We start from the raw sequence: 14992 nt of genomic DNA, 5'->3' as shown, positions 1-14992 counted from the left end.
ATCCCTGCCGGGGCACCGCACCTGGTCCCAGATGCCGACAGGGAAAGTGGCATTTGGGGCTTGCCGCTGTTGCGGAGACAAGGCAATGCTTTCCTTCCCGAAACAGTTTACAAGAAGGGAAATTACACTCCCTGAAAAGCCACGTTACAGGTTTCCTTGCTTTAGCTTAATAGTGTACCTTTCTCCAATCATCTGAACTTTATCATTTTCAGTGTTTCAAGGTTGATGCTAATTGGGAAATGGAGATGCCCCAAGCCCAGGACAACGTTTCTGTGTCAGAATTAAATGATTTATTTATTTCCTAACGAGGCTCATCTAACACGTGCTTTTTCTAGGAGACACATCACGGCCTCTTGCACGTAGGCACCATGAGTGAAATCTCTGTCAGAAGGCACTAACGTGGCGCTAACCCGATCAGAGAGGGCGGCTGTTCACAGCCCGAGATGAACAAAGCAGACGGAGCAGTGCCTCGTGCGACCACAAGGCCACGTGTGCATCCCACTGGTCTTTGTGTGTCCAAGAACGACCACGAAAGTGCCACAAGCGTGGATCTGGGGGCCGTGGAGAAACTCTAGCGAGCAAGCAAACATGCAAGCCTGGAACCCCAAATACGGAGGGCGGACCGTACGCCATGGACCTAGGAGATTTCACAGCCTCGCCCTCCTCTCACTGCAGCACAGCAACGGGTCCGAAGGGCTCAGGGATGACACCAGCACAGCTCAGCATGCACCTGCACAAGGGCGTCCCGGGGGCACCAGAAGCGCGGGTCTCCGTGTGCTCACGGGCGCGGGTCAGGATCCACGATCCTTTCTCTCTGCCTCTGGTTCCCGCTCTGCCCCTGGAGCCCCCACGCATACCCCGGGCCGTGCTCCTCGGGAAGGGCCCCGTCGTCCAGGGGCTCGTCACTCCCCGTCTCCCACAGGCAGTCCTTGGGAGAGAGGTCGTCGTCCACGCGGGGCTTGGCCTTCCTCTTCCTCATCAGCTCAGTCGTGTGCTCCGGCCATGCTGGGCCCACGCTCCCACGCCCTTTCTCTCTCCTCCTCTTGTACTCCAGGATCTGCTTGTTGAGAGCCTCGTGGTCGATCCCACACAGACTCGAGGGTGCGGCAGGGCCCAGGGTATCACACGGCGATGCCGTGTCCAGGGCCTCGGGGTCGCTGGAGGGGAGAAGAAGAAATTCACACCATGCACAATACTTCCTACAGCCATTTGCTTATGCACTGTCCTAACACCTCTCTAAGGGAAATTGTGGAAACTGGACAGAAGTGGGGTTTGGTCTGGCATTCTCCAGTCCAGAACCTCTCAGCCAGCATTCCTGGAGCCCGTGCGTGCCTCAGGCCAGCATACTTCTGGTGCAGCCATTGTATACTGACATTAAATGCGTTTTCATTTTTTCCCCACTTAAACATGGCTAGTGCACTAGGCTAGTTAAACAGAATTATTGGGGGGGGGGGGGGGGGGGGGCGGGGCAGGGGAGGGGTCTTTAGATCTGTCGCTCAGCTTACTTGACGGACCAAAAGAGAAGAGTCTATTCTGAGAGCAAAACCAGAGCAATCCTTTCAAAGCCCAAATCTGGCCACATCATGCCTCTAACCCTAACTCTCTGATCTGGAAGGGCTCCCGACCTGCCTCTCCCCACGCCCACTCACTGCTGATCCGGAACCCGGGGACTCCCTGCCGCCCGGGGCCTCTGCTCTAGCTCAGGGGCCCGAGTGCGGCAGGCAGGCTGGGGGCCCCCACCCCGAGGCCCTGCCGGCGCCCCTGTGATGCTGGCCCAGTCGGTCTATGGAACACAGGCCAGACACGCAGTGCAGCTGCTCCCTCACCCGGAGCGGGCCCCCCCGACCCCCGAATCCTCACGCCACCTCCTCAGAGGCCCGCCCTGATGTTTACTGTTCCCAGATGCTCCCTCAGTGCGAGCACAGGGCCTGCCAGGCAGCAGTGCGCCAAGGGAGTGGAGAACCACTCCTGCCAGCACTGAGTCCAGGCCCCAGCACTTCTGTGTGGACCCCCAAGGCCCTCCTGACAGCCTCGCCCAGCTGCTGGGTAGTTCACCCGTTGCACGCCGACACCGGGCTGGGCCCCAGGGCAAGACCTGAGGGCACAGAGCAGGGCCCGCCGCCCCTCAACACCTGGCTGGGGACAGGCAGGAGGTGCAGCTGCTGTGGGCACCAGCAAGGCCACACTTGGGCGTCTGCGCGGATCCAAACATATGCCCCCACGTATCACCTGGAATCGTCTTGCACAAAGTCTTCTTCATCCGGGTGTCCAAAATCAGCAATTGCCAGTAACCGATCAACCTGAAAAGGAACAGACAGAGGGTGATTCTCGAGCCACGCCACTGCCTGCGCTGGAGCCGGGCGCCAGCTGAGTGCGCGCACCCGCTGCCCAGCGCCAGCTCAGCCACAGGCCTCAAGCCCGCCCGACATCGTCCCTTCCGGGGACGCTGCCCACACCCGCTACCTTCATCACACCTTCTCTGATAATGAACTCAGGCTTTTTAAAAACTACACTTAAAACTTGTAAATGTTAGTCAAATTTACAAAGAAACCAGTTAAATCTTAGTTGAATTACTAACGCTTACTGGTTTCTAACGGAGTTTTATAAAACGCTGCAGTTTTGCCACAGGATTTGCGGGGGAACCCCCCAGTGTGGTAACGTGAGTGTCCAAAGTCTAGCGTGTGGCTCCGGTCCTGCCGGGGCGGAGGGGCCTACGCTGGGGACAAACCCTGCTCCTCGGCAGGGCCCGTCGAGGGCCTCTCCACCTTCACGCGTCTGTTCTGACTGCCGCCAGGTCATCCTACTGGGGCCGTGCACTCAGACCCGACCTCCTGCTTCCATGCAAGCCCAGGCGAGCCTGGTCCACGACCGGGCCCTGTCATACGCAGGAACTAAAGCATCACCACCAACCAGTGACACAGCAATCAAACCACAAAGGTGAAAAGAAGCAGAACTGGAGACAAATCAGTCCACAGAAAATACCAGGAACAGGACTGACGACGCTACAGCACAAGGACAAACTGGCCTCCCCCGAAGTTACAAGCGGGAGAAAATATTCACAATGAAGATGTCTGCCAGCCGACTTGTGCCAGATATACAATGAACCTACACAACTCAATAATAAGCACACCTTATTAAAAATGGGCAAGAGACTTTAACTGATCCACAAAAGGAGGAAGGACCAGTAGGCACGTGAAAAGACGCTCAATATAATTAGTCATCAAGAAAGTGCAAGTTTAGGGGGCTTCCCTGGTGGCGCAGTGGTTACGAATCCGCCTTCCAACGCAGGGGACGCGGGTTCCGTCCCTGGTCGGGGAACTAAGATCCCACATGCCGCGGGGCATTAAACCCTCACACTGCAACTGGAGAGAAGCCCGCAATGAAGAGTCGGCATGCTGCAACAGAGACCCAGCTCAGCCAAAATTAAAAAAAAAAAAAAAAAAGAAAATGCAAGTGTAAGCCATCAGGATGGCAACCCCAGGGGCTGGCGAGGATGTGAGCATCAGCAACCCTGACGCTACGGTGGGCGTGCCGACGGCATGGCCGTGGTTAAAGCGGCCTGGCAGTTTTCTGAAAGTTAAACATACACTTGCTACTCCTAGGAACTGACCTAAATGAAACAAAACACACATCCACAAAAGTCTGTACACAAATGTTCACAGTGCTTCACTCTTTATAGCCAAGGACTGGGAAAAAAGACAAATGTCTATCAAAAAGTGAATGGGTAAGTAAACTGCAGTACAGTTGTACACTGGATGCTGCTTGCCAATAAAAAAGGAACTACTTACACGTGAACCAACATGGATGGATCTCAAAAACACTGCGCTGAGCAAAGCCAGATGCAAAAGACAACACCCCGATTCTAGTCACGTGAAATTACAGAAATCTCACCAGGCAAAAGTAACCTATAGTGACTGAAATCAGACGGGTGGTAGGGGAGAGCTGACCGGGGTGAGCAGGGCCGGCGATGACACAAAGGTATGCGTTTGTCAAAGGAGGCACATCTCAACATAAATTAAGCCTCGGTAAAGCTTATTTTATTAACAAAGAACCAAATCCAAACACAACCTCAAATTCTAACACGTTAACACAGGCCACCGGGCTAACTCCTCGTGTGGAAGGGGAGCTCTGGGCTCAGATGGTGCGGGCCAGACCCTGCGCAGTGGGCGCCGGCTGCCCGACACCTGCTCTCGGAAGCCTGACGGTCAGCGGGGAGACGAGTGTGCGTGTACCACAATACTGGTGTCAGAGTTTATGTATTTCCCTTAAAAATTCAGATAAAAAAAGTTTTTCCCTCTATAGTTACAATAAAAATCAACATTTTAAAAACCTCGTGACTGAAGTGTAACATCTATGGGAAAGGTACACAAATCCTTAAGTGTAGCTCAGTGACATTCCACAAACTGAACCCACCTGTGGACACCCCCGCGACACTCAGAAGACGAACCCCAGAAGCTTCCTTCAGGCCCCTCCTGCTCACTCCCCTCCCCATGACAGCCATTACTTTTACTTCCATCACCAAAGGTTAGTCAGGCTTTTCCTGCACGTTTTATGAACAGAAGCACTCAGAGCATGGCCTTTCCTTGGCTCACGTCCGGTGGGAGGTGGGTCAGGTGACCGTTCCAGAGCACGTCCGTCCACTCTGCCAACTGCACTCGCGAGAGACCCTGTGCCAACATTCCCGGCCGTGTCCGTGGGTACTGCGGGGGGAGGGGGGCCTTGAGGGTCACAGACTCAGCTTCCGCGGGGACGGCCAGTCTCCACCGGGGCGCTGTGCACCGCCCTCCCGCCAGGCCTCCCCCCTCGGCGCTCGCACCCTCACCCCTGCAAGGAAAGCCCTCACGGAGGGGTGTGCACTGGAATCTGCTTTTCATTCTTGCTCTCCTGGCGAGCACCTCTGCGTGTGTTTATTGGCAGTACCATCAATATTGCTCAATTACTCAGGGTTCAGTTTAGACAGAGCTTATTACTAGTCCTCTTTCAAATGTCCAGACCGGTGACCTGAAGACTATCCTGAGAATGCAAAGTAAGCTGCTGAAACTGGTAACATGTTAGCAGTTGCAGCTACCTGTGATTTTTGGTGCAACCAATATAAGACAGAAATAAACTGACTGATAGAAGACTCAAAGTTTCGTCCAGGACTCCCAATTTCAAATTTCTGTCTCTAGCCAAGTGCTTTATCAACGGCTGACTTTACATCTATTAAGAACATACACAGTGTTTGAAACACTGCCCTGACTTGCGCCAGAGGAAGCAATGACCATGCCCTCAAACGGTCACCTACCCCAATCAGAAACCCCTCTGGTCCAGCCTTCACTCCTCACTAGTGAGGCAGACACTGCGGGACTCTGAGGCGCCTGCCGAGGCCTGGCCGTCCCTTGGCCCCCAGGTCAACAGCTGAGCTCGGGGCACGTGCAGGACCCACCATCACCGCGCGGCACGTGTCCGACCCGTGGCCACTTCCCCGGAGCACACAGGGCAGGACGGACGCTAGAGGTGTCCAATGCAAACGCCCATCAGCACAGCCTCTCGAATAAGGGAACGCCTAAGCGCACATGCACCTCCCTCCCTCCAGTGACTTTTTCTGGAAAGGAACCCACACAGCCAGGTAGGACCTTGCAGCTCTGAATTCTTCCTCCACAGAGAGAGGGACGAGTCGGCAGAGGGCTCATCCTCTGAGACAGGTGGGTCCTCCCACCAGCCCCACCCGACGTGCCCGGGACTCCTGCTGAGTATCTGCACAGCACACCCATGACTTGAGCTGTAAGCGGCACTGCAACTTCACTCCTGTTCCCCTTTCTAGCTAGGAAATCACACATCTATCAAGGTTATGACCCACATAATGTTTTCAGTATCGCTTGTATCACGAATAACAAAAGACAACAATGTACAATTAGATTTTTTTTTCCCCCTCTGTGGATCTAAATACTACCTAGTCCTACAGTGAGTAACAGGCACCTAATCATAATCCCGTAAATGCTACTGTTTTCTTCGGTAAACTTTTTAAAGGTATAACATACCTTAATAACCACAAAGTAACCACCACCCAGATTAAAACGTATGTATGTTTTAGCAGGTTTTTAACCTTTAAAATTAACCTATACCTAAAACAAAGAAAATAATTATGAAACAATTACAGTTACAGGACAGGACATGTGTCAGCCTTAACAGTGTAAAGCAACTATAGACAGACTGAAATCTAGGGAAGTGAGAGAAGGAGGTAAGCACAGGAGGGCAGCTCTGACTGCTTCAAGTTTGTAAACTGAGAGAGGGAGGGATCTGCTTTACTAGTTAGGGCTATACCGACAAGCATTAAAACATTAAAGCCATACAAAGTGGTTACCTCTGGGGAACAGGGCTGAGAACAAGGGCACAGGTGCCTTACTTTTCATCTGTACCCTTCTATTACCTTTTAAAAACTGTATACGTTATCTTCTGAATATTTAAAAATTAAATTTAAAATCTTACCTATATAAAAGTTTACATCCTAAAAAGGTAATTATGTAAAAGCCTTACCTCCACTACAGCTGCATTTTTTTTGTCCTGAACAAACACTATTGGCGGCATGTTCCTCAGGGTCTGCTGGGACATCAAAAGGTGCCTGGAGAAAGAGATTTGTGCAGTCACAGGTGACACTTGGTGGAGGGGTGACAGTGCAAGAAACAGAAAATGTCATCTCACAAAGAGGTGAGGCATGATTTTTTTTTAATTAATTAATTAATACATTTATTTTATTATTTGGCTGCGTTGGGTCTTCATTGCTACGCACGGGCTTTCTCTAGTTGCGGCGAATGGGGCCTACTCTTCGTTGCGGTGTGCAGGCTTCTCACTGCGGTGGCTTCTCTTGTTGTGGAGCACGGGCTCTAGGTGCACGGGCTTCAGCACTTGTGGCACACAGGCTCAGTAGTTGTGGCTCGCGGGCTCTAGAGGGCAGGTTCAGTAGTTGTGGCGCACGGGCTTAGTTGCTCCACGGCATGTGGGATCTTCCCGGACCAGGGCTCGAACCCGTGTCCCCTGAATTGGCAGGCAGATTCTCAACCACTGGGCCACCAGGGAAGCCCCGAGGCATGAGTTTTGCTCATCACATTCTTCAAAGATGAAAAGTCTTCCTTAGCCAACTGCCACATTTCAACAGGGATACAAAATGCATGATCATGATTGTTTTTAATTCTCTAAGTGCAACTTCTGAGATCCTTATAAATAGTCTGACGTGAACCTGGGACGTTCCTGGGCATCACTGTGGCCTGGGCTCTGTGGTTTGGGCACCAACAACCTGCCAGTGCTTCGTCCCTCCATCCGACCGACACTCATCGGCAACAGCGCCGCAGAAGTGTGGTTGCTGGCCTGTGCTTCCCGGACGTCAGACACAGAAACGATCTTCGTATTACCCAGTCATGCAATACATGCAGATCCAGGGGTGACAAGTATCCAGTGAAAACACTGCTGTGACACACAGCACATCTGCTCAGTGACGCAGTTATGGGAAAACCTTTACACTAAAACTTGGTGATCAAAAGAGTTGGGAAAAGGGACATTCTGTTCAACTGAATTTTCTGTTACCTAAAAACTAATCAGAAAACAGCAGGAACTCCAGTCCTGAGGGCTGCTCGGCCAGGTCTCTGCATCTTTAAGACTGAGGAGAAAACTGAGTAGCTTCTTTACTCTCACCCAGCTCAGCGGTTCTCAAAATCCTTGGTCTCAGGACCCCCTTTATACTCTTAAAAATTACTGAGGAGGCCAAAGACCTTTTGTTTATGTGGGTTACATCTACCAATACATACCAAACTAGAAATGAAAGCTGAAAAGTGTAAAAATATGTATTTATTAACTCATTTAAAATAACTACTATATTTTAAAAGAAGTTAATGAGAAGAGTGGCATTGCTTATGTAGTTGCAAATTCCTTTAATACCTAGCAAAATGGAACAGCTGGATTCTCATCTCTGTATCTGTATTCAATCTGTTCTGTTATTTTGTTTAAAATAGAAGAAAATCTGGCCTCACAAAGATCTGTAACTGAAAAGGAAAGAGTATACAAACAGCCTTTCAGAAAAGTGTAGATCTTCTTTGATGCTACACAAAAACTCAACAAATAGCAGTTTATTAAAGATTGCAATGTGGAATCTGAAACCAGATCAATGAACAGCATTCTCTGTACATTAAAATCCATTGGCCCTCTTGCCCTTTGAATTGATCTCTCCCCGTGTGTGATTTTGTAACCCCATGCCTTGGTCTTTTAGAAAAGACTGGTTCACCAAGTCACACAGATTTTCAGAATGATGATGTATTTTACAATACATCACCTCCAATCTCATCAAAAGGGTCTTACGTACCATGAAGCTATCAAACTCAAAGTGGTGGATACAAGTTTTCTAAAATTCTGATTTTCACTGAAAGCTTACATTTTACCACTGGCAACAAATATGGTCAGTTGTGCCCCTGAAGTGACAGGTTCACTTTGCTCACTTTGGAGAAAATGTCTGTCCTATACCCACATCTGAATAACCATAATTGGTTCACTTGTTCTTTCAAGTGAAGTGTCTATTTTGGGTCACAATCAGCAACTGCAGTGTTTTCCCGAGACAACCATCAGAGCTTCTTGCACACTTCCCACCACAGATGCTAAAAAGACGTGCCAAAGGGTTGAGACACGCATCACGGATATCCTTAAATAAAGCTGGCAGGGCACGACCACAAGCACGTGCCGACGCTGCGCTGACCACCGGGACATCTGGGCCAGCCGTTTTACCCCCATGGCTTCAGTACAAAACGTCAACACGGTGAGAACGGAAAACCACACCTCATTGTGAAAAAACTCTCACTTCATCAACCTCCCCCTACAAAGGAGCTCAGGGGTCCCTGGGGACCCGGGATCCCACTTCGAGAATTGCTGACCTAGATTGTGGCCTATATGAAGGCGTAAGTTCCACTCTGAAATTCAAGAAAATGCTTCCCCAATGTTCCTTAAAAGCAAAAACAGTGACCAAAACCAGCGGGAAGGCAGGGCCGCGGAGAGGAAACAGTGACCAAGACCCGCGGGAAGGCAGGGCCGAGGAGAGGAAACAGTGACCAAAGCCAGCGGGAAGGCAGGGCCGAGGAGAGGAAACAGTGACCAAAGCCAGCGGGAAGGCAGGGCCGAGGAGAGGAAACAGTGACCAAAGCCAGCGGGAAGGCAGGGCCGAGGAGAGGAAACAGTGACCAAAGCCAGCGGGAAGGCAGGGCCGAGGAGAGGCCTCACCTCATGGGCGCAGCGCTCCTCCGCAGCACGGCCTCCATGCTTGCGTTCCGAGCCTCAGAGACGGTCGTCCTCCAGAACACGCGGCAGGCGGAGAAGTCTGCAGTCAGAGAGACCTGAGCCCAGCCCCAGTTACTCTCAGCTCACCGGGGCCCTTGGAGACAGAGGGCGTCAGGGGAGCAGCACTAACTCTCGGGCAGTCCTGGCTTCAGGCACCGGCCGTCAGGGCTGGTGCCCCAAGCGCAGCGCTGGGCAAGGCGGAAGCTGCACCTGCCCTGAGCTGACCCCAGCCTCAGCCCCACACACAGAAGTGCCTCAGCTCTGCTACCGCTCCTCCTCCTTTCCCTTGGGCTGGACGCGCTCCGCTCTGAGGGCACAGACGGCAGGAGCCACCTCCCGGGTCTTTACACCAAGATAAAGGCAGCTCATCCACCACTCATCTGACCCCCAGACCTTCAGACGCCCCATTTCATCACTTACTGGGCTCTGAGCACCCTCGGTGCTGTCTGGGCAAAGATCCCCCCCACACCCCGTGCACAGCGAGACACCTGCTTTTGCACCCCACAAGCACCTTCCTCTCCTTAATACCCAGACGGCCACACTGAGCATCCCTTCCGCCTTATTTTTAACTGTCAGGCGATGACAGAGGCGCGAGGCCCGCAGTCCCTCCTTGGCCCCGAGGCCTACCCTGGAGAGCTCCACGTTCAAGTCGCAGAGCTCCTGGCTCACTTGCGGGGTGCACAGCAACTCAGTCAGCGCTTTGTAGAGGAGGCCATTCAGGGCCCTCAGGCGCACGTGGTCTTCCCTCCTGGCTCTCTTGGAGGTGCTCTTGGTCAGGGATGCCCACTGGGACGGCTTGTGAGTCTCCGTTAAGAAGAAAGGCAGACACACAGGCAACGTTACAACTGTACATAAACTTGTACTAACTGATGATAAAGGTCATTCTCGGCCATCTTAGTTTTCATGAAGATACAGTTTATTTTACAGACCAGGACCCTTCTAGATTTTACCTACCACCCCGTAAAGATCAAGAGTACTGCCAAGCATATATTTTTTTCCAAAAAAAATTTTATTGAAATATAATCCACATAGCATAAAATTCTCCCTCTTAAAAAGTACAATTCGGTGGTTTCTAGTATATACAGTGTATTTTTTTCTATCGAGCACCGTTCATTACATAAACTCTCACAGTACAGGTATATTTCAGAGATACTGCAGGTTCATTCCAGACCATCGCAATAAAGCAAATATCACAATAAAGTGAGTCATACGAATTTTTTGGTTTCTCAGTGCATATAAAAGTTATGTTTACACTATACTGTAGTCTATTAAGTGTGCAATAGCAATATGTCTAAAAACAATATACATACCTTAATTAAAAATATTGCTAAAAAAATGCTAACATCACCTGCTAATGCAGGGTTGCCATAAAGCTTCTATTTGTAAAAAACACGGTATCTGGGAAATGCAATAAAACAAGGTATGCCTGTGTATCTACACATATCTGTGTTATACACACACACACACACTGAATGGACATTACCATATTAGAATTTGATAACAGATACAACGTCCCGTAAATTTTGTTTTCTTTCTTCTCTGGCCGCACGATGCGGCACGTGGGATCTTAGTTCCCCAACCAGGGATCGAACCCACGCCCCCTGCAGCTGAAGTGCGGGGCCTTAACCACTGGACCGCCAGGACGTCCCCTAGTGTAATTTTTTTTTAAAGGTAAAAATTCCGTGGTTCCAGTGTATCTGGTCCCACCTCCACAGACGCCGTCCCCTCCAGTACTGAAACGGAAGGGCTGGAGAGCTGCCGACTTCTGGAGCCTCACACCCACCGAGATTCTCAAGTGGCTCGTTGCTACTACTCTACACTTACCAAGTGAGAGCCCAAGGAAGGACCTTCATACCAAAACTTCTTCCTATGGGGAGAAGATAAGAACTATGCTGGATACTGACGGCAATCAAATAAGAAACAGTTACAACAGCTAACACCATAACTGCTTCTAAGGGGCTAGCCCTGGACATAGAAATTAGGTCACCAGGGGCCTAAAAGATTTAGATACCCAACGGACAGCAGCACGGGTTGTGGGGAGAGACAGACGACAGTTTCAGTTCAAGCTCGTAACTTTTACCTAAAGTCTACCTCTAGTCCCAAAGGTAGAGAACGAGGACCTTAAACACACACCTTCCAAACTGCACGTGAGCACTGTCCTCTACTGAATAAAGCTCTTTCCCGGGGGAGGCTTAACGACTGATACCGCCACACATCCACTGGGACTGAACAGCTAAGTAAACAGAAGGCAGATGGGGGGATCCAGGCTCCTTGCTGCTGCGGACAAGCAAGGGAAGGATGTGAGAATGATCCCTGTGCTAGTGGATTAGGGCTGGACATCAGTACAAACTCAAGTTTCACTTATCACAGCTACAGGTGGTGACACGCAGAAACGTTTCTAGATAAACACAGACACAGGGATTAACCTAAACACATATTTTTTTTTGCTTTGTCATCTGGAAGGGTCTAAAAGACAGACACCCCAGTAGCAGTGAACATACTAAGCTCTCAGATCATGGTTCCTGATGCCTGTTTCCAATAAAGGAACCAGAGCTCCTTGGAGAAATGGCTGATTCTAGGACCGAGGCATCCTGTGGTGCCAGAAAGTAAGGAAGTGCTAAAAAAAAAAAAAAAAGTTTTCTAATTTAAAAACTGCTTCAAAACCCCGTTACAACGGGGTGTGTCAAAGGGATATAGGAACCACCTGAAAGAGCTCCCAATGGTCAAAGCTGGAACAACTTGAGCAAAATTAAGTAGTACTGGATTATAACCCGTGAGTCCATCCTGATGAGTTAATAAATGGAGAAAAAGAGACACATCTCCCCTGCAAAATTTCGAATAATTCATGAATTTCGAATAATTCCCCACTCCTAAGGTGTGAGCTGCGTACGGTGACTTCCCCCCAAAGAAGACAGTATGGAACTGGGGGGCTGGGCAGTAACTTTACAGTGGATAAACCTGACAGACACAAATGACCTCAGTCGGTCATCAAGACCAACATCAACAGTGGTACACCATGCTGAGAGCATGCATGTGTTCATAGGATGTGATGAAAATGGCACTTTACATCTGTGGTCTTCCTCCCCTAAACCAAACCCTAGTATACTCAAGAGAAAAACATCACACCAATCCCAACAAAAGGGCATCCTACAAAATATCTAACCAGTACTCTTCAAGCTGTCGAGGTCATCAAAACAGGGACAGTTTGAGAAACTGCCACAGTCAAGAGGAGCCTAAAAAGATGACGACTAAATGTAATGCGGTCCCTGGATGGGATACAGGAACAGAAAAAAGACGTTAGGGAAAAACTAAGGAAACGTGAATAAAGCATGGCCTTTAGTTAATAATAACGTATCAATGCTGGTTCATCAATTGTAACAAATGTGCCACACTAATATAAGAAGTTAATAGAAGGGAAACTGAGTGTGCTTATATGGGAACTCTACTCATCTTTGCCAATTTTTCTGTAAACCTTAAACTTTTAAAAAAGTGTATTAAAACAAAAACATACATATATACATACCTACAATTGAATTAAAATGATATGAAATCAACCTGTTTTATTATACTTATCCCTGTTTTATTATACTTATCTCTCATCATAAAAAACCTATCCTGACAAGCTTTCTTTATTCCTCACATTAACCCCACAGAGAAAGCACTAACATGGAAAGGAAATTCTTCCTTTTCTCTTTATGTGATGCCAACTACTCTCCCGAAAAACTTCTTCTAGTAACAAGAATCACCATCCTTCAGTACCTGTGGGGAACTGGTCCCAAGACCCCAAAGATACCAACATTGGAGGATGCTCAACGTGCTGTATCTGCATGTAACCTCCGCACATCCCCCCGGATGCATTAAATCATCTCTAGGTTACTTAATGCTACGTCAATAGTTGCCAGCAAGGCAAGTTCAGGTTTTGTGTTTTAGAACTTTCTGGAATTTCTTCGGAACATTTTCAATCCAAGGTTGGTTGAATCCGAGGATTGGAACCTCGGACCCAGGATGGACTGTAAATGTATATACATCACTTTGCTTCATAAATTCATGATGCACTGCTAGCTTTTAGGAGACTTAAAACTTTACCATCACAGATATGCAAAAGAACAGAAAAAAGGCTGGGTGGGAAAAACGTTAACTGTGAGAGGTGGGCTCCCTGTTGAGCTTTCAACAACCATTAACCTAACAGGCAGAGGCTGCGCTTACTGACCCGGCTGGGAGCTCGGGCGCCAGGCCAACGCGCCGGCGGTGGACCCCCCTGCGGATCCCCCGCCCCCGCCCGCGGAGCTTCCCGCCCCGCCCACCGCCCCGCCCGCCGAGTCCCCCGCCCCGCGGACCCCTCGCCCGCGAAGCCCCCAGTCCCGCGGAGGCCCCCTCCCGAGGACTCCCCCGCCCCGCCGAGCCGCAGGCCGCCGAGCCCCCCGCCCCCCCGCCCCGCCGAGCCCCCGCCCGCGGAGCCCCCATCCCGGGCCACCGCCCCCGGCGCCCCCGCCCCCACGCGGGGAACAGTACTTGGTTTTCGAAGCAAATTTCTTGAATAGGTTCTTGCCGCAGGAGACCGGCGAGCTGTGCAGGCCTCGAGCGCCGCCCAGAAGGAGCCCCACCTGGAGCCCCCCGGCCCCGCCGAGAGCTGCCCACATGTCCGCCGAGCGACGGCCGACCAGGTGACGCGAGGCGGGGTGACGTTGGCGGTGAGACGTGGGGCGGGGAAACGTGGGGCGGGAAGACGTGCAAACGGAACGACGTGAGGCGGCTCGGAGCGACGTGGGGCGAGGCGACTTGCGAAGTCGCCGGGAGACTATGGGTGGGACGAGAGGACGAGGCGGCATCTGGAGGACAGGTAGCGGGACGTGAAGCGGCGGGGCGGAGCGACGTGCCGCTAGGGCCGGGGACAGGCGGGACGACGCGTGAGGGAGGGGTGGCTAGACACGGCGTGGGTGGGGTAGTAGGCGGGGCCGGGTGACGTGAAGGACGGGGAACGGCTGGACGCCTGTGGGCGGGGCCAGACGACACGTGGTGAGGAGCGGAGCCTGATGACGTAACTGAGGAGCGAGGACGGGACGTGATGACGTTTGTGCGGGGGCAGGGCCAGCTGGCGCGTGGGCGGGGCGACTGGGCCACGCCCCCCGCCGTTCTCCCACGGCGAGCTGGGTTCAGCCACGGGCCGCCGAGTGCAAGGTAGGTTGGGACTCGGTGGTGGGGAAGCGCACAAACCACCCGGATGCGGAGATTGCGGAGCGAGGAATACACTTTACGCAAACGCACGAAGCTAACAGAGAAGGGTGCAGTTCAACTCCCTTGCCACAGAATATCAGATGAAGAGCAGGGAGGTAAGAGGTGTTCACTGGGTGGGCGTCCCGGAGCAGAGCCCCTTCTGCCTGCACCACTAGGAAGGACTAGAGTTTCTTCCTCTTTCCGCTGCCAGTTCGTTTGCTCACTTCCTGTAATACCTCCTCACCAGTCTACGTGGAGAAAGACACAGCTTCCAAACTACTCCAGAAAGGAGGCATAGTCACCTCAGACCCCTCTTCACGGTCATCCCTGATAATCCCATACTGGGCACTCTCTCCCTCCTTGTTTCCCCCGCGCTCATCATTGGCTCCCAGCCCCACGGGCACTGCTTGGTCTTCTCCCCCACTAGTAAGTAAACCGCTTGACAGTGGGGACTTTCTTTCCTATAGCAGCCCCAGCACTTAGA

At 51.2% G+C, this 14992-nt stretch overlaps 1 protein-coding gene across 1 annotated transcript; it reads right to left on the bottom strand.

The window, feature by feature from the left end:
* Positions 1–267: 267 nt before the first annotated feature.
* RBFA (ribosome binding factor A) lies at positions 268–13985 on the bottom strand. The gene is made up of 7 exons (XM_068562996.1): positions 13807–13985; positions 11119–11161; positions 9922–10098; positions 9238–9350; positions 6517–6601; positions 2230–2300; positions 268–1157 (listed from the first exon to the last, which is right to left on the bottom strand). The coding sequence occupies exons 1-7, from the start codon at positions 13932–13934 to the stop codon at positions 779–781; spliced, it is 996 nt and encodes a 331-aa protein (XP_068419097.1). The 5' UTR covers positions 13935–13985; the 3' UTR covers positions 268–778.
* Between the last annotated feature and the right edge of the window lie 1007 nt (positions 13986–14992).

Source organism: Eschrichtius robustus, chromosome 14 (assembly GCF_028021215.1).
Source record: "Eschrichtius robustus isolate mEscRob2 chromosome 14, mEscRob2.pri, whole genome shotgun sequence".
NCBI lineage: Eukaryota > Metazoa > Chordata > Mammalia > Artiodactyla > Eschrichtiidae > Eschrichtius > Eschrichtius robustus.
The sequence above is the reverse complement of the archived record's forward strand: the minus strand, read 5'-3'. Positions and strand labels throughout refer to the sequence as shown.